The following is a 23,258-nucleotide window of genomic DNA, read 5'->3' as shown; positions in this document are numbered from 1 at the left end:
TTTGGCTGGAATAACTAGAATGAAGTCCTCTTTGCTAGGTCCTGTACTAGCATCTTGTCCTTGCTAGGCTGTAACATCTAAATCTTAAAATCAAGAGATTTCACACGGGCCTGAAAGGACCGTTTGACGTGTTGTAATGCTGTTAATAATAAGTGAGAGCTCTTGGTGCTAAGTCAGGATGCCTGGGACCTAGTTCTTATTTCTTTTGTTTGCTCTGCCATCCCAGACAAGTTTGTTAACTTTCTTCAACCTTAGTCAAAGAAAATAGATGGAATGGCTATTCTCTTGATCATTTCCAGGTCTAATATTTCTGGATTCTGAAGGTGCTGTGTTAAATATTTATTTAAGGATATGAGCAACTTTTTGAAGTTTTTATTTTAATCTCCGGCACAGGATCTAAAAAGCACCAAGAGTGTGTTTGTTGACTTGCTTGACTAGCAATGAGAGAGGTGAAAACACGGCAGCTCTTCAGCCACTTTGGTTCTTCCCAGGGTAGCTTTGGTCTGTTATCTGTGGCAGTGACCCATGGCTTATCTGGTAATAAAAATACCTGTAGCATATTGTCAACACTCTTAGAGGTGCTGCTGTATTTCTTTGTTTTTCTTCAACTGTTATTATAAACATTTTGAGCGTATAGAGAAATTCAAATAATATTAATGCCTCTACTCTAGATTCAACAAGTATTAACATGTTACATTTATTCTCTCTATTACACATACACACACTGTTAATAGTCATAGATGTTTTACTTCTAAATACTTGAGCACACAAAACTGATGCTTTTTTTTTTCAGTCAGTTACTACTTAAGTGGTATCTTGACGAGTACATGTTCATATGGATGGGTGTAATCTGTACTGGTAGGCTGTTTCCTCCTTGGTGATTCAGTGGTAATGGATCTCCTGCAGTGCAGGAGACATGGGTTTGATCCCTAGACTGGGAAGACCCCCTGCAGGAGGAAATGGCAGATCACCCAGTGTTCTTGCCTGGGAAATCCATGGACAGAGGAGCCTGATGGGCTACAGTCAGACAGGACTTAGTGACTAAACAACAAAAAATACATTGTTAGGTTCTACCTCTTTCTTCCATGTGCCAAAATTAATTTGGGGATTGCCTTCTACTTACAGTGTGGTGTATTTAATCAAGATCTGGAGTAACAGGAAATTCCCTGGGGGTTCATGGTTAGAATTCTGGGCTTTTGCTTCTTGGGGGCCCTGGTTTGATCCTTGGTGGGTAAATTAAGATCCTGCAAGCCATATAACAGCTGTGAGTGGTTCAAACAAGGATAACAGAAGGAAAAGGAGATATTCTCAGAGTCGTTAACTGATCAGATGTCAAGAACAGTAGTTTTGGAATTAATAATAAGAGAAAGCAAAATATTGGCTCGCTTATTGAACTAATAGGTGTGGTTGCAGCAGCATAACAGGCAGGCTTTATAATATGTTGTCTCATTATTTCTTATCTTAGTATAGTGGCTGCTTAGAAAGGAAAGTTTTTCCTCTAATCCATTTTGGATTTTCTGTAGAAAATCCCAGTGTTGGTCTTCCTACCCCTTTGTCTCATAATGTGCCAGTCTATTTTGAAGATATGAGTGCAGTTGTACAGTCGTTTGAACATTCTTTGGCATTGCCTTCCTTTGGGATTGGAGTGAAAACTGACCTTTTCCAGTCCTGTGGCCACTGTTGAGTTTACCAAATTTTCTTATGTATTGAGTTGCAGCACTTTAACAGCATCATCTTTTAGGATTTTAGATAGTTCAGCTGGAATTCCATCACCTCTGCTAGCTTTGTTCATATTAATGTTTCTCAAGGTCCACTTGACTTCACACTCCAAGATGTCTGGCTTTAGGTGAGTGACCACACCACTGTGGTTATCACAGTCATTAAGATCTTTTTTATATAGTTCTGTGTATTCTTGCCATCTCTTCTTAATATCTTCAGCTTCTGTTAGGTCCTTGCTATTTCTGTCCTTCATTGTGCCCATCTCTGCATGAAATGTTCCCTTGGCATCTCCAGTTTTCTTGGAGAGGTCTCTGGTCTTTCCCATTCTGTTGTTCTCCTTTATTTCTTTGTGCTCATTTCACATTGCTAGCAAGATAGTGCTCAAAATCCTTCAAGCTAGGCTTCAGCAGTATGTGAACGAAGAACTTCCAGGTGGATAAGCTGGATTTTAAAAAGGCAGAGGAACCAAAGATCAAATTGCCAGTATCGTTTGGATCATAAAGCAAGGGAATTCCAGAAAAACATCTATATGTGCTTCATTGACTACGTGAAAGCCTTTGATTGTGTGGATCACAGCAGACTATGGAAAATTCTTAAAGAGAATTCCCATCTCTTTAAGAGAATGGGAATACCAGACCACTTATCTCCTGAGAAACTTGTATGCAGGTCAAGAAGCAACAGTTGGAACAGGACATGGAACAACAGACTGGTTGAGAATTGGGAAAGGCTGTAGCTTATTTAACTTCTTTACAGAGTACATCATGCAAAATGCCAGGCTAGGTGAATCAAAAACTGGAATCAAGATTACCAAGAGAAATATTGACAACCTCGGATATGCAGATGATACCATGCTATTGGCAGAAAGGGAAGAGGAACTAAAGAGTTTCTTGATGAGGTGGAAAAGGAGAGTTAAAAAGCTATCTTAAAACACAATGTTTAAAAAATTAAGCCTTTTAAAAAATTAAAAAATATCCTCGTAGCATCAGAGGTCCCATCACATCAGGGCAAGTAAATGGGGAACATGTGAAAACAGTGACAGATTTTATTTTCTTGGGCTCCAAAATCACCATTTATGGGGACTGCAACCATGAAATTAAAAGACACTTGCTCCTTAATAGGAAAGCTATGACAAACCTAGACAATGTATTAAAAAGCAGAGTTATCACTTTGTCAACAAAGGTCCATATAGTCAAAGCTGTGGTTTTTCCAGTAGTCATGTACAGATGTGAGAATTCATAAAGAAAGCTGAATGTCGAAGACTGATTGATGCTTTTGAATTGTGGTGCTGGGGAAGACTCTTGAGAAGTTGCTTGGACAGTAAGGAGGTAAAACCAGTCAATCCTAAAGGAAATCAACCCTGAATATTCATCGGAAGGACTGATGCTGAAGCTGAAGCGCCAATTCTTTGGCCACCTGATGTGAAGAGCTGGAAAAGATTCTGGCCACTGGGAAAGATTGGAGGCAGGAGGAGAAGGGGATGACAGTGAATGAGATGGTTGGATGGCATCACCATCATGATGGATGTGAGTTTGAGCAAACTCTGGGAGATAGTGAAGGTCAGGGAAGTCTGGTGTGCTGCAGCCCATGGGGTCGGAAAGAGTCGGATATGACTTTATGACTGAATGACAACAACATTTCGATGAAACATTTTAAAATGATTATTGAGTAGCAGTTATGGTACCATTATAGTTTGCATTTTAAAATAAAATTTATGTTTGTTGTACTTCACTTTTTATTTTTTTACTTTGGAGCTATATTGTTTAAGCATGCATTTCATGTATTTTAGATACTATAGATATAATATGTAGGTATAGCTAAATAGGTACCACATCCCTAATATTGTGCTGTTTTTATGTACAGAAGACTTAGGCAGGCTTTTACTTAACGTATCTGAGTATAGGTTGTATATAGTGAACAAGCATTTCACATTATTTCATGATCTGAAAAGCTAGTTAATTCATCCCCTTCTGGATGAAAACTGCTATTTCAGAATCAAATACATTCCAGCAAAATTCTCCCCTGTTGTACTAGAATAGACTTTGAGCTCTTTGTGTCATGCTTTCCAGATATCAAGCAAATCTAAGCATTAACGTTCTAGCTTATAACCATACAGAAAATTGGAATTTTAACCTCCTTTTGAATTTGATTTTTAAAAAAGACTCAACCTCTTGAGAGATTGTAAGAGAATTCTTCTCATCTTAAGGCTTTGATTATGAAGAGAATTTAAGAGCAACCTGAATATGGGGGGATGGGATTTAAGAATTCGCTGTGTGATTTCATCCATATCAAAGTGAATTCTGCTTTTTTCTCTGATGAGATTCTCTGTTGCTGCAATATATCTAAACAGCCTGGGTGTACTTATATTCCATTTCTTGGAGAATTTGCTATTCAAGACATGCTTTTTGGAAAGGGTAAGAAGGTCAGTTTTAAAAAATAACTCATAGATCTTTGTTAACTTAATTCATATTTAGCTCTTTAGGTGGAGCTCAGAGGGTAGAGCACCCTTAGCAGTAGGATAAAAGGCTCTGGAGAAAATAAACACAATAAAATTAACTTCTTAGAATTACCAGTTACTGTGTACTCATGCAATAAATAATGTAAGGTTTTTTTTCAGTAGGAAAAGAATACAATTTTTTTTTTAATGGCTGATCACCCAAGATCACTTTTATCCAAAAACTAACTATCTTTAAATAATCTGCCAGCCCATATTGAAAGTAAATGCTGCAATAGACTGGAATTATGAAATAGTGAATTTATTTTAGTAACTGGCCTTTCTGATCTTAGGAGATATCCCTACTACCTTATTAGTTAAAGTTCTTAGTTGAGTAACACTTCTTTACTCTTTTAAAGAAGAATATTACTCAGCCATTAAAAAGAATTCATTTGAATCAGTTCTAATGAGATGGATGAAACTGGAGCCCACTATACAGAGCGAAGTAAACCAGAAAGATAAAGACCATTACAGCATACTAACACATATATATGGACTTTAGAAAGATGATAACGATAACCCTATATGCAAAACAGAAAAAGAGACTCAGATGTATAGAACAGACTTGTGGACTCTGGGAGAAGGCGAGGGTGGGATGTTTCAAAAGAACAGCATTGAAACATGTATATTATCTAGAGTGAAACAGATAACCAGCTCAGGTTGGGTACATGAGACAAGTGCTCGGGCCTGGTGCACTGGGAAGACCCAGAGGGATCGGGTGGAGAGGGAGGTGGGAGGGGGGACTGGGATGGGGAATACATGTAAATCCATGGCTAATTCATTTCAATGTATAACAAAAACTACTGTAATGATGTAAAGTAATTAGCCTCCAACAAAAAAAAAAAAATAAAGAAGTGGGTCTTAATGTTTGCAAGGTGCTCTTGCAACATATGACAGACATACTAACATTAACAGTATTAGCCTGGGTAGTAATCCTGCCTCTAATTTTCCTAGGGGATAAGCAAAATGGCATGTGTTTTTCCTGAAGTTCCAATAGCTCTCCACTAGAAATAATAGTAAATTAAATCACAATGATCAAAGCTCAGTTGCATCATCATATTAGGCAGAAAAGTTTACTTTTTGTTTTTCCTTAGGAGATTGAAATGAGTGTGCCATCCTGAATTTTATTGACTCCTATACACTGTCATGGCCATTGAAGCTGTGGTACAGTCCCCCTTTCGTGACTCAGGTGTAAGATCCTATTACAGTTTTAAAGAAGAGAATACCAAGCACAGCTTGAAGTTTGTAAAAAGGTGAACATTTACCTGCTAGAGGATAAGGATTTTGAGTCAGGTTCATCTTTTTGTGTCTTATCAATGGCAGAACTTTTAAAAAAGAAAAATAAAGTATAATAGCAAACTTTAAAAGGAATGAGAAATTTCATAAACAATAAATTATTCAACTTTATGTATTGTAAAATAGAAAGAGTAGCTTTATAACAACTTTTGGAGTGATGTACCACAAGGTACATAGAGTATTATGCAGGGGATTTTTTTTATAATTCCTAACAAGAATTTGAGCAGTTCATAAATTTATAAAGATAACTCAGAAAAGTTTTCTTTTATTTGAAAACTATTCTTTCCTATTTCATAGGTATTCCTGCGACACATGGTAAACCCACCAGTTATTCCATAAGGGTGGATAATGCCGTTCCCCTTGTAACTCAGGCCCCAGCTGTGCAGCCACTGCAGATCCGACCAGGAGTTCTTTCTCAGGTTGGTGGCGATCATTCGTTATTTTTGCATATGTGCTGTCCTTCTCATACTCAAGTAGAGGCCTTAATCCATCGGTAATACATGGGCTTGTGCTGTTGGAAATAATGAAAATGACCTAGACAGGAATTCTTTCCTTAAAGATTATTGAATTTAACTTTTGTAAGTTTTAGGGGATTGTTACTTTGAGTTACTTGTAACATACTAGTTTTTCTTTTGCTTTTGGCTTTGCTGTTTTTGCTGCAGCAGACGTGGTCCGGTAGGACACAGCAGATGTTGATACCTGCCTGGCAACAGGTAACACCCCTGGCTCCTGCTACTACTGCATTATCTTCTGAGGGTGTGGCTGGTTCACAAAGGCTCGGAGACTGGGGGTAAGTTAAAAACAAAAATACTTCTTTGTGAGTCGTTTGCAAAATACATATGGTAACATAGGGATTCACTTTTTCTAAATTTTCTCCATAGGAAAATGATTTCACACGGCAATCATTATAGCTCAGTGATGCCACAACCTCTTCTAACTAATCAGATCACTTTATCGGCCCCTCAGCCAATTAGTGTGGGCATTGCACATGTTGTTTGGCCTCAGCCAGCCACTACCAAGAAAAATAAACTGTGCCAGAACAGGTTAGTATTGATATTTTAACTTTTTCTCTGCATTTTGAAAATGAATCATTAAAATAAATTTTGCATGCACACCAAAGGGTCACCCTGTTGTATTCAAAATTACCTCTTTGATAGATTTGCTACAAATACTAAGCCAAGCTCCCTTCTCAATTTCTCAGAGGTATTTTGGTAAAACTAATGGAATGGGAGCCAGGAAGAGAGGAAATAAATGCTTTCAGTTGGTAAGATTGTCTTTATTGCCCTTTTGATTTATTATCTACCTATAATGTTAGACAATTCTAGACACTCAGAATCACATTCACCGAAAAACAAGACCATTAGAATATAAGTAAATGCATCTACACTTGTTCCTAGAGATTTCATGTATCACAGACCCATGGTCTGTGTCTTAGTGTGTCATATGCATAATCTTGAAAAAGTGGAGGTTTGTATTGTTACTTATAACTTGGTATTTTGGAAAAATGTCATGTATATATTTTGATTATAGAAATGACACATTATTCCTTTGATTGCAGGAGTAATTCATTGCAGAATACCAATATCCCACAATCAGCATTTATTTCCCCAAAGACAGTAGCTGGGAAAGATGTCGAGGAAGTAAGTTGTATAGAAACACAGGACAATCGTAACTCAGAAGGAGAGGCAAGAAATTGTTGTGACACATCCATCAGGCAGGACTCTGATTCATCAGTTTCAGATAAACAGCGACAAACCATCATCATTGCCGACTCCCCGAGTCCTGCGGTGAGCGTGATCACCATCAGCAGCGACACCGATGAGGAAGAGACGTCCTCGCAGAGACATTCACTCCGAGAGTAAGTGCCGAAAGCAGATTCCTGCAATTTTGCAACATTCTTAAATTTTGCAACTTCCCTGGTGGCTCAGAAGGTAAAAGCGCCTGCCTACAATATGGGAGACCCGGATTCGATCCCCGAGTGGGGAAGATCCCTGGAGAAGGAAATGGCAACCCACTCCAGTACTCTTGCCTGGAAAATCCCATGGACAGAGGAGCCTGATAGTCTACAGTCTATGGGGTCATGAAGAGTCGGGCACGACTGAGTCACTTCACTTCACTTCACTTCTTAAATAACGATGATGGCATCCTCTGCTGTGGTGGAAAAAAAACTTTGTGATTTATTATCATCTGTTAATGTCCTTCAGAGTAAACTTCCTGAGTGGTATTTAGCATGATTGAAAGCAAAAGTCGCTTAGTCGTGTCCGACTCTTTGCGACCCCATGGACTATACAGTCCATGGAATTCTCCAGGCAAGAATACTGGAGTGGGTAGCCTATCCCTTCTCCAGGGGATCTTCCTGACCCAGGAGTCAAACTGGGGTCTCCTGCATAGCAGGTGGATTCTTTACCAACTGAACTATCAGGGAAGCCAATTTAGCATAATTACTGTAGCATTTTTCCTGTATTTACAAGCTTTAGATTTTTATCCATGTAGGTCTTTCTTAACTGTTTCATATCTGGGGAGTAGGTTCTCATTTTTGACCTGTTTTCATCTTCCCTCTTCACTAGATGCAAAGGTAATCTGGACTGTGAAGCTTGCCAGAGCACTTTGAACATTGATCGGATGTGTTCATTAAGTAGTCCAGATAGTACTCTGAGCACCAGCTCCTCGGGGCAGTCCAGTCCATCCCCTTGCAAGAGACCGAACAGGTAAAGGAATTTTAATGGCAGCGTATTATAAACATGAAGTCTACTAAAAAGCCTATGCTTTCTTTCATTGTTGTTTAAACTAGTAGTAAACTAGTACCTGCCAGTTTACCACAGTGGCTCTCTCTTGTTCATAAGTTTTGAACTAGATCACCTTTTATAAACTCAGGTTTCAAGTAGGAATTTTCTTTATTATTACAGAACAGATCTAAATGAAAAATTGAGGTTCTCATAAATGGTTTTTAAAAAATCATTTGTTTTTGAAAGGGTAAAAAAGTCACATCCTCAGCTCCAGCTCCACAGACTACTATGTAACTTAAATTTAGAATAAGAACATATACTTTAGCAATACAAAAAGGAATGTTTTACATTATAAAGTAATGACCCACTGTCAGAGTATTTGCTTTGATTTTTTTCTCTCTTAGTGATTGGTTTGCCTGGTTTTATCTGTATTTCCTTTCGGCCAGGAATATGCATTACCACTGAAGTAGTGAATGACTCCTAACCTGCATGATGTACTATCTCATTAAGAGATGAGCTGTAAAACTTTCAGTGAAATACGTTTGATTTCCGCTCAACATTCTTTTTATAGTGGAAAAATTTTTCAGTCATAATTTTATTATTTTTTTTCCCTTAGTCCGGAAGTATGGTTTTTAATACTTATAGCCAAAGCTCTGTGGAAATCTAAAATAGTATTAACATATCTTCTTATAAATTGTTTATAATGTGATTTGCAAGTTGATACTATGCATTTGTTGTTGTTTAGTTGCTAAGTTGTGTCCAACTCTTTTTGTGACCCCCATGGACTATATAGCCCACCAGGCTTCTCTGTCCATGGCGTTTCCCAGGCAAGAATACTGGAGTGGGTTTCCATTTTCTTCTCCAGGGGATATTCCTGACCCAGGGATCGAACCTGCATCTCCTGCTTTGGCAGGCCGATTCTTTACCACCGAGCCACCTGGGAAGCCCCATGATATGTGTGTGTGTGTGTGCATGTGCTCACACGTCTCACACACACACACACACACACGTAAGATATAAAAAAATATATATGTAAAATATACATATAAAAAGATACACTTCAAATTTTAAGTATGAAATGAGTGGTTAAAACAGAATAAATGCAATAAAAATCCCAAGGTGGCCGGGGGGCCCCAAGGATTAGGACGAGAAGAGAAATTTGGGGTCCGGGTGGTTAGACTTTCAGAGAGCTAGGAAAGGCCTTTCGAATAACTGGTTAGTTAAAAGGACCCAAATTATCACTCAGTTATTAGTGATAATTCTAATATTACAATATTATTAATAATTCTAATTTATTAGAATTTGATCTCAGATATCCAGGTCGCCTGTTTTGTTTGTACATTTCATTTCAGTTGTCTGGAACAGTACTTCTTTTGTAGTATCTTAATGAAATCTTCAGTAGTTTATGATATGGGATTTTATGAACTGCTACTGAGGATCAGGTGAAAAGAGGGAAAATTAAATGCCAAGAGGGTGTTCCTAAACAGACAGAAATAGCGTTAGCAGTCCAAATAGAGAATTAATGTGAGAGTCTAGGGAATCTATGAAAAATATGTTTGGGGTAAGGAAGAAGTTATAATTAGGTATGAAATAATTTAATAAGATCTTACCAGTTTGGTGGAGTTTGGAAATTATTTAGATTTAAAACTTTAGATTTAAGGTTCAAAAACATTGGTACAAATATTTTCTTTTAGTATGTCAGATGAAGAACAAGAAAGTGGCTGTGATACTGTGGATGGCTCTCCAACATCAGACTCTTCAGGACATGACAGTCCATTTGCAGAGAGCAGTTTTGTGGAGGACACTCATCAGAATGCAGAATTGGTAACTTCTACTGACACAGAAACCAAACCAGCTGTTTGTACTGTTGTGGTGCCACCAATGGGACTGGAAAATGGATTAAATGCCGATGAGCATATGGCAAACACAGGTAAACTGAGTCCTCTCATTTCCCTGATTGTCCCTTTAAAGGTCTTATTAATTTGGAAACATCAGAACCAAAAGTCATCTCTGAATTTCTGAATTGTCCCTGCCAAATCTGTTGTACAAAAGAAATAGTTTCTAATTATCCAGTGCTTGGAAACTAGGAGATCTTTACTTTTTATTTAACTTTAAGGTTCTCAGATCACTGTTGTGCAAAATATCTAAAGACCTTTCATAATTTTTGTATGAGAAGGAAAAAGTACCTACTCTCTAATATTTTGTTGTTGCCAGATTCTATATGCCAGCCATTAATAAAAGGACGATCTGCCCCTGGAAGATTAAACCAGCCTTCCACAGTTGGTAATCGTCAGCAAAAATTGACATCAGCATTCCAACAGCAGCATTTGAATTTTAGTCAGGTATGTTTGTGAATTTATGAGTCTTTGGGATTCAAATTCAGCAGTTTTTTAATTGGGAGAAAAAGATTCTCAAACTGTGTAAAATCTTAATAAACACTTCCATTTTCATTATTCCAAGTGACTGAAAAGTAATTGGCTCAATAATAGGATAATTATCAGGTTATCCATGGAACTTGAATTCTTTAGAAAGATTAGGTTCTTAGGTTTTCTTTAGAGAACCTGAGAGAATTCTTCTCTATCCTTAATGTAAGCTAAGATCTGAGAGATCCCCTATAGGTTTTTAGTCACAGTATCTTTTGATTTCCCTTTTTTTCTTCTTTGTGACTTATAAAACATGTAATTCGTCTTTTGCTTTTGAATAGGTTCAGCACTTTGGGTCTGGGCATCAGGAGTGGAATGGAAACTTCGGACACCGAAGGCAGCAAGCTTATATCCCTACTAGCGTTACCAGTAATCCTTTCACTCTTTCTCACGGAAGTCCTAATCACACCGCTGTGCACGCCCATCTGGCTGCAAGCACGCACCTCGGAGGACAGCCTGCTCTACTTACGTACCCGTCATCAGCTGCCCTCAGTGCTGCACCTGTGGCCCACCTCTTAGCCTCTCCATGTACCTCAAGGCCTGTGTTACAGCATCCGACTTACAATATCTCCCATCCCAGTGGCATAGTTCACCAAGTCCCAGTGGGCATAAACCCCCGTCTGTTACCATCCCCAACCATTCATCAGACTCAGTACAAACCAATCTTCCCACCACATTCTTACATTGCAGCATCACCTGCATATACTGGATTTCCATTGAGTCCAACCAAACTCAGCCAGTATCCATATATGTGAAAACTCACAAGAGTATATTGAGGAAGCTCAATGATATAAACATTTGATTAAAAATAAAACATGGTATTTAATAAATATTAGCCATGGCACAAGAAAATTATTTTTGAATCATGTAGACTTGGGTGCAATTTAAACAACTTTGAGCTTTAAAAAAAAACTCACTTTTAATGTGTTTTGCACATTTGGTATAACTTGTCTTTGGTCATGTTATCTTCTTATGTTGTAACTCTAGACAGGTGACTTATGGGAGCAGAAGTCCAGTTTTTGCTCCTGCTATTTTTTATAAAATTGCCTTCTAACTAGTGCAAGACACGTCCATATTTGGGAAGCCATTCTGTGTACAGACTTAGAGCAACAGATGCACATATGTCAGAATCACAGCATACAAGTGAATTGTATTATCTGTGTCTTAGTGTGTAAATGTTGGGTCACTTACCTAAGAAATTGAGCTATTGTTCTTTACATTTGCATGTGTCTTTGCATGGGCAAAATGTTGCCTAGACTTTGCTCTTAAATGTTGTTCTAATAATCTCAGCTGCATTGTAAACCGTTCCCACACATAGTGCCTTAAATATTTGAGGTTGTTAATGTTATTACTATATATAAATGTTGAGGACTGCAGCACTTAAAAATTCAGACTTACTCTTTAGTTTCCTTTTGATAGAGTAATGTTCATTTTTGGTTTTGTGTGGTATGATTTCAGGTTGTAGCTATTTTTCCTTACTAAGAGGGCAGCATGTTTGCAATAGCTGAATTCTGCTGTCTGACTTTTTCAGAATGATCTAGCTTCAAGAAAAGCAAGCAGGTAGTAGTGCTTAAGAAAAATTGATTCAGTATCTAATGAATAGTTGATATCTGTCACAACACAGCATTTTATATACTGTTAAGTGAAACTGCAATACAATCTAAGTTTATTTTGGGAGTGTTTGCTGTATAATTGGATTTAATAAAATGTTTAGAGATGCAGTAGGCATGACTTTGAGTAGATAATGAAAGAAAATGCAAAATGCTCATTGATTCATGATGTGGTTTCATCCTAGCTTGGGCAAACCATGCAGTATTTAATAAATAGTAGCAGAATATTTACTATTGAAGCTTGAAAAGATGTGAGTTCTTTGTGTGCAATTTTTCATTTATGCATGTGAGGGGTTTTTTTTTTTTTTTTAGTATTTTTACATTGTAGTACTTGTTTTGCTTGTTGGTGGTGTTTGCTTATTTAATACATTCCGTCAGGGACAGAAATTACATGCTTTTTTTTCCTAGGAAGTATGTCTTGGGTTTTTCCCTCTTTATTCTTTACTTTTTTTTTGGTGGTGGTGGTGGTTATGTTTAAATGAAGTTGCTTTTACAGCACCAAAGACTTAATCATCCATTTCCTATATAAAAGGTAGCTACTTTTTGCATAGACCTCAAGTATATTGTAGTGTAGAGGTGGAATTTAAAGGAAGGTATTAAACAGGCTGTGTTTTAGCTTATGGGCAAGTAATAAATTGTATCATTTATCTTGAATGTATCATAGATAAGCTGCTATATAACGATTGCCACTTCAGATAGCTGTGAAATTAGGTGATTAACTAGTTGTTATTTAGCCTTCTAATTTCTGTATAAGTCTAATTACATGGGATAGAAGTTGGGGTTTTGATTTTTTACTTTGCTTTTCTGTTTGGAGTGTCATTGTAACTACTGTATTGTAAATGATGGAAAATAATTGCGTATGTTATTTTGGGGTGTGTTATTTGCATCAGTATTTTATCTCTATTAATGTTTGTGCTCATCACTGCATATAAAAAAACTTGGATGTATCAATGTAACTTAATTTTTTATTTTCGTACTGGCATTGTAGACACTTGAGAAAGCTGTATCTTGCAGGCTTGACTTAACTTTTTTTCCTTAAAAATCTGGAATATAATCTTATACCATTTACTGGAAGAAACAGTACAAAGCATTTGAGTGTAAAACTCTTCAAATGTTTTGGATTTACAGCATTTCCTTGATAAATGAACTGCATACCACTAGTACAGATCTAGTACAGCGTTGACAATAAGCTAATAATGGATAAACTTTTCTTTACTCCATTAATACAAGCAGTGTTTTATTTAATAATCATCGATGAAATAAATGTGCCTGATATTAATTTTAAAAATTACAGTATTAGATCATAAAATAAAAACCAGCAGTACATTTTTAGTCACACTGAAAATGAAGGACTTAATTTTCCCCACAAGTTTCAGTGTTTTTAGTAATCAATTCTATGCATTTTATATAAATAGAAATATATATATATATTACACATAAAAGGAATAGCCTAAGATTAATTTAAAAGATTATTTACAGATGGCAAATTTATGGAGTCACTATTTAAGTAAACTTGCTGCCCTCCACAGCCTTCTAATTTTATTTATCTGGTCCAGCAGTTTACTGGTATCTGCTCGCATGTTGGAGAAGAATGAGTGCTGGCAGCGCATGTTTAAGAAACACCAAGGGCAAAAGATTGATGTTTGTACCCGGTACAAAACTGGCACAGTTTTCTTTTTGTTCAGGGCTGTGTTTACTACCCTGAAATGTCATATTTTCTGTATTTCAGTTCCAAGACTGTGATGTCTTGTGAAATTGACAGTAAATGATAAACTTCAGTGTTTTCATAGTATAACAGTCCTTTTTGATAAAGGTGTACCCGAGTTAAATACACTGCTCTTAGCTGATTCTAATCATGGACTTTTTAAAAAGAAAAAAAAAAAAATTCCAAGATCCTGCTAAAGTCTAAATTTAGCATATTGACAAAAGAATCTGGATTTGTACCCTCTTTAAAACCTTTTTTTTACCAGTTTTCTTTTGTGTTAATGCTCTCTTAAATAAAACACTGCATGAATTCCAAGTTGCATATTTGCATACTATTTTAATTTACAAATTGTTTTTTAATCAAATATCCTGGTATTTTGTTTCTTTTTCCTTCAGGGTGTTTAAGTATGTTACTGTAGTAGCAAAACTTTTTCATTTAAAAAATCTCTACTACTAATTCTAAAGTTGGTTTGTGTTAAGTAAAAGTTAAATCATACACTGCAAGGTGTAGGAAGATTTGTTTTAAAGAACCCAATGATACAGGTTTGAGTTACTAAGTTTGAGCTATTAGCTGTTTAACAATTTTAGACTTGTGGCTTTCTTTCTTTGGTTTGTTTGTTTTTGCTTTTACTTCTATGCTACACTAGTTGCCATGTAGCAGTTGCACTGTGCAATATTACAATAAGGACTGGGAAAATTTTTATGGATGTAATGTCTATTACGGTTTGCGATAGTATTTCTCTCTAGTTCTCAGTGATTTAAATGTGACCAAGCCTTCTGTACTTTGTCACAAAAAGCGGGTTTTCCAGGTGACTATTTTGGTGAGTGTCAAAATAAGAATTTATGGTGTATTACTGTCGATTCACTTTGAATTAAAATATATATATTGCAGCAAACAGCTTGTTGACTTTTTTTCCACCCCAGTACTACTTCCAGAGTAGGGAAGGAAGAGGTTAGGAAGATTGAGTTACCCAACTTACATCATCTCACTTAATTTTCAAGACCACCTGTGAGACAGATATACAATTACCTTTATCATGTTAATGAAGAAATAGGCTCCAAATATCTAGGTAAGTTGCCCAAAGCCCGAGCGCTGATGATTGGTGAATCTGAGATGTGAACAGACTGCCTAACCCCTAACCGTAACCAAACTACCAAACTACTGTCCGGCAGTTCGTTTAAATTCTGAGGTAGTGTTCCAGAGTACTGTAACCACAAGATAGCGTGTTAGTCCCTCAGTCGTGTCCGACTCTTTGCAACCCCACGGACTACAGCCCACCAGGCTCCTCTATCCATAGAATTCTCCAGGCAAGAATACGAGCGGGTAGCCGTTCCCTTCTCCATGGAATCTTCCTGACTCAGGAATTGAACTCCGGTCTCCTGCATTGCAGGCAGATTTTTTTTTTTTTTACCGTCAGCGACCAGGGAAGCCCAAATCACCAGATAACTGGGGCCCATTTTCCTTGAATATTTTTTGAGGTAAATTTTCTGTTCTGTGTGCATGAGTGAAGAATATGGAACTCACATGTGTTTTTAAGATATAAAACACGAGACTTCAAAGGGATGTGGTTGTAGTAAGCCAGTTTAGGTTGCCTTCAAACACCACCTTATACTTAAAAGTTTAGGTGTAGAGAAACATCGGTAGGAAAGTTTCTTGAGGAGCGCCCTACCAGCACACACCGGTGAGAATACATAACTGTCAATCTCAGTGAACTTTACTTGACATATATAAGATATATACACTTTGTTATATATTTGGTGTCTGGCTTCCTTTTAACATTTTATTTCTAAGATTCATCCATGCCTATGTAGTTATGAATCATTTATCCCCATTACTATGTAGTATTCATCTGTGTGCATATATAATCATCTGTTCTATTGATAGACATTTGTGTTATTTTTACTTTTTGACTATTAGGACTAGTGCTACAAACATTTTTCTTCACATCTTTGGTGAACATGTATGCATTTCCTTTGAGCATGCATGTAGGTGTGGAATTCCTGGGTCACAGGATGTACAGATGTTTTCCATTGTTAGATACTGCCAACAGTATTTCAAAGTGATTAATTTACACCCCACAGCAGTATATGAGTTGTGGTTACTTTACATCCTCACACACTGTATATAGTTTTTCTTTCAATTTAGTCATTCTTATGGCCATGAATTGTTAAAAATTACGTGAACATTCTGATCCTACATGTAGGTAAAATCCAGATCTTACAATTCACTTGAAGGTAAGTTGGCTTCTTGAGAGTTAGGAAATATTCAGCTATTTAAATGGATTCATCTATGGATGTGAGAGTTGGACTATAAAGAAAGCTGAGTGCAGAAGAATTGATACTTTTGAACTGTGGTGTTAAAGACTCTTGAGAGTCCCTTGGACTACAAGGAGATCAGTCCTGGGTGTTCATTGGAAGGACTGATGTTGAAGCTGAAAGTCCAATATTTTGGCCACCTAATGTGAAGAGCTGACTCATTTGAAAAGACCCTGATGCTGGGAAAGATTGAAGGTGGGAGGAGAAAGGGACAACAGAGGAGATGGTTAGATGGCATCATGGACTCAATGGACAGTTTGGGTAGGGCTCTGGGAGTTGGTGATGGACAGGGAGGCCTGGCAAGCTACGGTCCATGGGATGGCAAAGAGTCAGACACGACTGAATGACTGAATTGAAATGAGAATTATAAAATATTTATTCCTAAAGAGATTTAAAAATTCTTTGAGCAACACCTGTAAACCATTCAGCCAGTACCCAGCACATAGCAGTGCCTGTCACATGGCAGGTGTGTCATGAGTCATTCAGTAATAATCTATGAAGCTTCTACCATTTCCCAGCATTCTATGCTAGGGATATGTCAGTGGACAAAGAAGATTCTTTTGCTCTTACAGATCTTCCCTTTTTGTGGGAGGGAAAGATTTAAAGTAAGTAAGTTTAGTTAGGCTAAGCAGAATGAAGAAATAGAGTAAACTGGTTAAGTGACTAGAGGGGGTGTGTCAGGGAATGCCTCAGTGAGAAGATGGCATTTGAATTGTGGCAAGAAGAATGCTAGTCAGTCACGTGAGGGAAAAGTTTCTGGCGGAGAGACCAGCAAGTACAAAGGCTCTAAATGGGAATGAGACTTAATACGGGCAGAATAGGAAAGTGGCCTGTGAGGTCCAAGTTCAGTGTAAGCAGAGTGGGAGCTAGAGGACAGAGCCAGAGGGGTGGGAATGCAGGCCTTTTGCCAAAGGTCTGGATTTTATTGTGTATGTTCATGGAAAGCAGACACCGTGAACTGACTTGTAGCGAACAGTTGTGTGGCCAGAGCACTGAAGACCAGAGAAGGGGTTTGGAAGTAGCTCTTGACCCCTAAATACTTAGGCAAGCAAGCATCGCTTTCTAAGAATAACATTGTTCAACTAATCACAAAACTATAACACCTGGCAAAATTAGGTATTACATCTAGTTTCCAGTCCATATTCAAAATTTCCCAAATGTTTCAAGAATGTCTTATAGCCATAGCCCCATTCCCCCTGTCTAGGTGCCAGCCAATATTCACTCATCGAATTTAGTTATGATGGCTCAGACTGTTAAGTGTCTGCCTACAATGCAGGAGACCCGGGTTCAATCCCTGGGTCGGAAAAATCTGGAAAAGGAAATGGCAACCCACTCCAGTATTCTTGCCTGGAAAACCCCATGGACGGAGGAGCCTGGTAGGCTACAGTCCATGGGGTCGAAAAGAGTCGGATACGACTTAGCGGCTTCACTTTTCTCTTATTTTAAATTCAGAAGTCTTTTTTTAATGATGTAGCTTTTGTTTTTTTTTGAAGAGTTCAGGCTAGAATAGCCTTCATTCTCCCTCTGATTGTTTCTTCATGCTAATTGTAGCATGAATTTCTGTTAAGTACAAGTTGGGGCTAGTGGCTTGATTAGACTCTGCTCCTTTGCGAGAATTGTAGGCGTAGTTGTGCCTTATTACTTCACATTAACGGGCCCACGCTTAATGTCAGGTTGTCCATACATCAGCTATGACACTAAGATAAAGAGACTCTTAGCATATTTCTCCTTTTGTCATCTGTGGGGTTGGTACTGTGGCAGTATCAGTAATATTTTGCTCACTGGCTTTAGAGTCCATTCATGATCGTTGTCAGAATCAATTATTACACTGAGGGTTACAAGAGGGTGGTTTTTCAGTTCCATCCTTCCTTCTACATTCTTTCCCTGGCATCATTTTCTTCTATAAAGGCTTTCTGCCTTTCTCCCTGTGCTCCCTCCAGCTTCTTTCTCTGTCTCTGTCTCTCACCATTGTGGATTCATGGATCAAGACTGGAATTTGTTGACATTACCACATTAGTCTCTGAATGTTTCCTCGCCTTCTGGCCTCATACGGTGTCTTAGGCTCACCTTGTATTTTTTCTGCCTTGGATCTGCAATTAGCCATTTCTCCCGTGTTTCACAGGACCCAGCTGAGTAATGTTTACGATACAGAGGTAGTTCCTTTGTCTTTTGTAGTGCTGTCCACTTACGGTGTCATGGTGTCATGGGTGTTGTTGACAGATCTTTTAGTTTAGTTTTAATCCTGCATCCCCATTACTCAAGCTCATTTCTGGTTCTTGTTTTTTTTTAATGCTTAAAAAATTTAAATAAATAAAAATTTAAAATTAAAAGTTATTTTTGGCTGCACTGGGTCTTCGTTGCGGCATGTGGGCTTTCTCTAGTTGCAGTGCACCAGGCTTCGTTGACCCTGACCAGGGATCGAACCCGGTCCTCTGCTTTAGGAGTCTTAATCACCGGACTGCCAGGGACATCCCTGACTCCTAGTTTTGCAGAGAGATGTTTGCCCAGTGACTGCTAGTCACCTTCTTTAACCCATCTTCTGGCTGTCAGTCTCACACACTGATTGCAGTTGACCAGGGAGAAGGATGAGGGCGCGCCTGGGAAAATTCATCTAAGAAATGCAAGTTTACTGCTGTTTCTCCATTGTTCAGCAATTGTGTTCAATGAATGTCGAATAAATGAGCCTAGGGTTTGGGGACATTATTTAGTAAATCATAGAAATAATTGTGTTATATTATGATGATGATTAACTTAAAGGAGGTGATGAAGTGAGAACAGGAACTCTGCTCCAGCCTTACTATTGTAGTCCCCATATTCTTTCATCATTTTTGTCATATTTCTTGTAATAATCTTGTCTGCTTTTCCCACTAAAACTCTGAATGCAAAGGACATTTTTATCTTGTATGTACCATTTCTTTGGATCTATGTGCTTGGCCCTAGCAGGCACTAAAACATTGGTTAATTAAATGAATGAGATCAATAAAAATCTGTTGATCAGAATTTAGGAAGCACAATTTTATTATCTACTTTGCTACTAATCTAGGTGGTCGTTTTCAAGCAAGTTTGGGCTTCCTTGGTAATAGTTTGGGGTTGCAAATTTTCAAAGCAGCGAGGGCTGGGCAGACGGCAACGTAAGTAGAGAAGATTGAGTGGGAACTGTGGCCAAGTGGGGTGTTAGGTCCAAAGGGAGTAGGACACACATTTAGGATGGCATACCCAGTGACTGCCAACTTCTAGTTTTCTGAGAAAATGAGTATGGATGTCAGTAAAGTATTGGCAACTAATTAAACTTAAATTTTTTGTGTTAAATATTGTGTAAGCCAAACACAAGTCATGTGCAGGCCAGAGTTGGTTTGTGGGTAGCCTGTTTGCTGGAAAAATTATTCTTTTTTGAGTTTCCTTTCAGTTTTCACATTTGATCACTCCCTTAATTTCATTATTGCTATATTGTAGTATGGCCAGCAGAGGGAGTAAGAGTTCTCTAGTAATTTTTCTTTCTGGTTTCATTCCATGCCAACATTAAACAACATTAGAGGTAAGGCAGTGGAGATCATGTCCCATGAACACTGATAATATAAAGTGAGATGTTTCTGACTTTTGCAAATAGAATTTGAAAAAGTGAGAAAGGATTTCCAGTCTCGATGAATCCTTGAGTTATTAGATGGGTTGGTTTATCATGGAATCAGGAGATACCCATTCATCCTTCCATTCCTCTGCTGCCTTGTATACCTGCCACGTGGTCCAAAAATGTGTGAATTGCTTCATATCCAGCAAAGTAAATCAGCCTTGGAGGATTTGCAACCAGGAGGGGAAGGAAATGATAACAGCACAAAGCAAGAGTCGCTCAGTATCTAGTTTGTACCAAAGCCTTTTAATGTTCATTATCTTCTTCTTGACCACCCTTTCCTGTGCCAAAATCCCTCTTTATTCTTTACTGTTTTTCAGAAGAAGGAAAGGCTTGGAGTGGCTCAGTAACTTACTCATAAAGCAACACAGAAAGAAACAGAAACAATGCTGAAATGCAAGTCCCTGTTTGACTCCAAAGCTGTGGATGTTTCACATCATTACTTTGACTAAACATGGTGTTGGTAAATATTTACCAGCTGCCTGTGGTAGGAGGCAGGGTGTAGGGATTGTGTGTATATGTACATATATAAGTTTGTTATAAACTTTATAATGTAAAGAATATGCAGCACATAACTTACAAGTGATAAAATATACAATGAAAGTGAAAATGCTAGTCACTCAGTCATGTCTGAACTTGTGACTCCATGGACTCTAGCCACCTGACTCTTTTGTCCATGAAATTCTCCAGGCAAGAATACTGGAGTGGGTTGCCATTTCCTATCCCAGGGGATATTCCCAACCCAGGGATCAAATCCATGTCTCCTGCATTTGCAGGCAGATTCTTTATCATCTGAACCACCAGGGAAGCCCAAATATACAATAATTTTTATTATAAATTTCATTTAGTCTGTTGATTCTTACAGAAAGCTTTCATTGAGTTTTGCCAGACTCTCATTTGGTTATAATTTCAGCCGCAGTTTGACAAAATCAGGCTATGAATAAATGTATTACTACTATCTGATTTAGCAAAGAATTGCTTATATTATTGATGAACAAGGGCAGTTCTGACCTGAATGTTCATTGCTACTTTCTTTTACATTTAAGACCAAGGTGAAATAAAAAAGATATATGTTGGAACTTCACTTATTCATCAACAATGTGAGTGTATTCTTTGCCCAGTCTGATGATAGTTTTCCAATATTAATACATGGAAGAATATGCTTTCCCTCAGTTTTTTGGTGCTATTTATAATGTGTAGCTACACATATGATATACTTTTAACTGCAGTAACATTTTCTTCATCATTTAAGTCTTGGAAGTCAACAAAACAATAAAAAGTCTAATTTTTAGTGTTTGCAAGTTTCCATGGTATAAATACTGCCATCATAGCATTTCAAGCTATTTACATGAGTGATGTCGTAATGTTGGGAAGAGATGTGCACTGTTGGCTAGTACATCCATCAAATGGTTACAACAGATGTAAATTCAATAGACCTAAATAACTTCAAGAACACAGATAATAGTAAAACGTAGTGAAATAATTAGAGGTAAGTTTTGAAGACAAGCAGCTCTCCTTTTGGACAGTGGTGGGGGATCATAAAAATGACCATGCAAGTTGAAACCATGCAAAGTGATCTTAATACTCAATGGGAAGAATTATAATTGTTACCTGATCTTGAGTATCTTTTGGTAAAGCATTAAAAATTCTCTTGGTGATGGTTATACATGTACCTAGGGAAAGGAAAAAATAGTAAGGTTAATATTTATAGTACCAAGGGTAATATTTATACTAGTATACTAATTTAAGACATTAGAAGGATTGAAAATTCGAGTTTTAAAGTTTTATTTCTTTGTAAAAAACTAAAATGTTTAAATGGTGCTTGCATTCTTCTCACTGTACAAAGTATGATGCCTCCTTCCTTTATCTTGGTGAATTCACCCTCCTTTCTAATTTTAGATCAGCTTCTACGTTTTATCCTTTGTGCTTTGAATGTCATGAAATATCTCTGAGAAGTCCTCTGATGTGAATTCTTTCTCTGGCATCACTTCCTCTCTGGGATATCTTCATGTTTTTTTGTCACGACCACTTTGCTGTTTGTGTTGATGAGTTTGTTTTCCCTCAGTTCCTCTGGCTGTGCGTATAGTCTCTCAGACAGCAGCATGTCAGCCTTCTCACAATTAGCTTTCTCTTCTGTGACTCCATTTACATCTGAGTCAGATTTGACTTTTAGCATTGCCATTTTTCATATCTCTGCTACACTTTCCTCTTCTTTTTGGCCAATTCCCTCTTTCTATTATCCATTTTTATAAAATGTCACATGGCTTATTACAGGAAGACAAGAAGCTAACACAACTACATACTCTGCTGTTGGCATGAACTGATGAACAGGTGAGCAGTGGTCAATTACCAGCAGTCTTTGGAAGGGGCAGTGTGATTGGTCACTGGTCATGAAACGCATTCATTATTAACCTAGTGATTATGGACTGAGCCGCCATCGGTGAAGTTTGTACTTTACGCAATCACTCATAGCAAATATACTGTAGTAACTAAAATTCAAACACGTTGATGGACTGGTATTATTTAACTAAACTGTGGTAACTGAAATTTGTGTGTATTTGAACTGCTTATGTTATTTGTGCATATGAGAGCTGCTTATGTTATTACTTTTGTTTTTAATATCATCTAACTATAACTTTGTCAAATTCAATTTTTAGTGTAATGAATGTATTTAACAACTGGTTCACAAAATAGCTGCAACTTTCAGAGCTGACTGTTGTACAAACCAGATCCAGCACATCACTACAAGATCCCATAACGGGACTTCCCTGGTGGTCCAGTGGCTAAGACTCTGGACTCCCAATGCAGGGGGCCCAGGTTCAATCCCTGATCAGGGAACTAGATCCCACACGCCTTAAGTAAGACATAGTACATTGGTAAAGAATGTAAAGAATCCGCCTGCAATGCAGGAAGGAGACCCAGGTTGATTCCTGGGTCGGGAAGATGTGCTGGAGAAGGGATAGGCTACTCACTCCAGTACTCTTGGGCTTCCATTGTGGATCAGCTGGTAAAGAATCTGCCTGCAATGTGGGAGACCTGGGTTTGACCCCTGGGTATCCTGGCCTGGAGAATTCCATGGACTGTATAGTCCATGGGGTTGCAAAGAGTTGGACACTACTGAGCAACTTTCACTTTCACTTTTCACAGCCAAATAAGTAAATAAATATTTATAAAACCCCACAAAGCATTTAGTACTTCTGCTTCCCTCATTTGTATGAACCAGCTGAGTGGCTGTTACTTGTTTGAGTTTATAGGCAAAATGACATATCCAAGACTGATATTCTTTAAACTCTCCTGACAACTTACATTCATATAATCTCAAGTGTTACTATAAGCCTCCAACCTCGT

At 37.8% G+C, this 23,258-nt stretch overlaps 1 protein-coding gene and 1 non-coding gene across 7 annotated transcripts in view; both read left to right on the top strand.

Annotated features, from left to right (window-relative positions):
* Positions 1-14,865, top strand: part of HIPK3 (homeodomain interacting protein kinase 3) — an 83,720-nt gene extending 68,855 nt beyond the window's left edge. For 3 of the 6 annotated variants that reach the window (XM_020872454.2, XM_020872459.2, XM_020872457.2), the window contains exons 9-17: positions 5,804-5,925; positions 6,169-6,296; positions 6,388-6,549; positions 6,708-6,770; positions 7,065-7,364; positions 8,074-8,214; positions 9,927-10,162; positions 10,447-10,574; positions 10,937-14,865. In XM_020872454.2, the coding sequence (XP_020728113.2) occupies positions 5,804-5,925; positions 6,169-6,296; positions 6,388-6,549; positions 6,708-6,770; positions 7,065-7,364; positions 8,074-8,214; positions 9,927-10,162; positions 10,447-10,574; positions 10,937-11,410 (1,754 nt within the window). In that variant the 3' untranslated portion in view covers positions 11,411-14,865. The remainder of the gene's footprint in view (positions 1-5,803; positions 5,926-6,168; positions 6,297-6,387; positions 6,550-6,707; positions 6,771-7,064; positions 7,365-8,073; positions 8,215-9,926; positions 10,163-10,446; positions 10,575-10,936) is intronic. The other 3 variants (XM_020872461.2, XM_070473200.1, XM_070473199.1) reach the window with 3 other exon arrangements.
* Positions 14,866-22,675: 7,810 nt separating this feature from the next.
* Positions 22,676-22,748, top strand: TRNAG-CCC (transfer RNA glycine (anticodon CCC)). Its single transcript has one exon. It is a non-coding gene; the product is annotated as a tRNA-Gly (tRNA).
* Positions 22,749-23,258: the final 510 nt, after the last annotated feature.

This window comes from Odocoileus virginianus, chromosome 10 (genome assembly GCF_023699985.2).
Source record: "Odocoileus virginianus isolate 20LAN1187 ecotype Illinois chromosome 10, Ovbor_1.2, whole genome shotgun sequence".
In the NCBI taxonomy this organism is placed as follows: domain Eukaryota; kingdom Metazoa; phylum Chordata; class Mammalia; order Artiodactyla; family Cervidae; genus Odocoileus; species Odocoileus virginianus.
The sequence above is the reverse complement of the archived record's forward strand: the minus strand, read 5'-3'. Positions and strand labels throughout refer to the sequence as shown.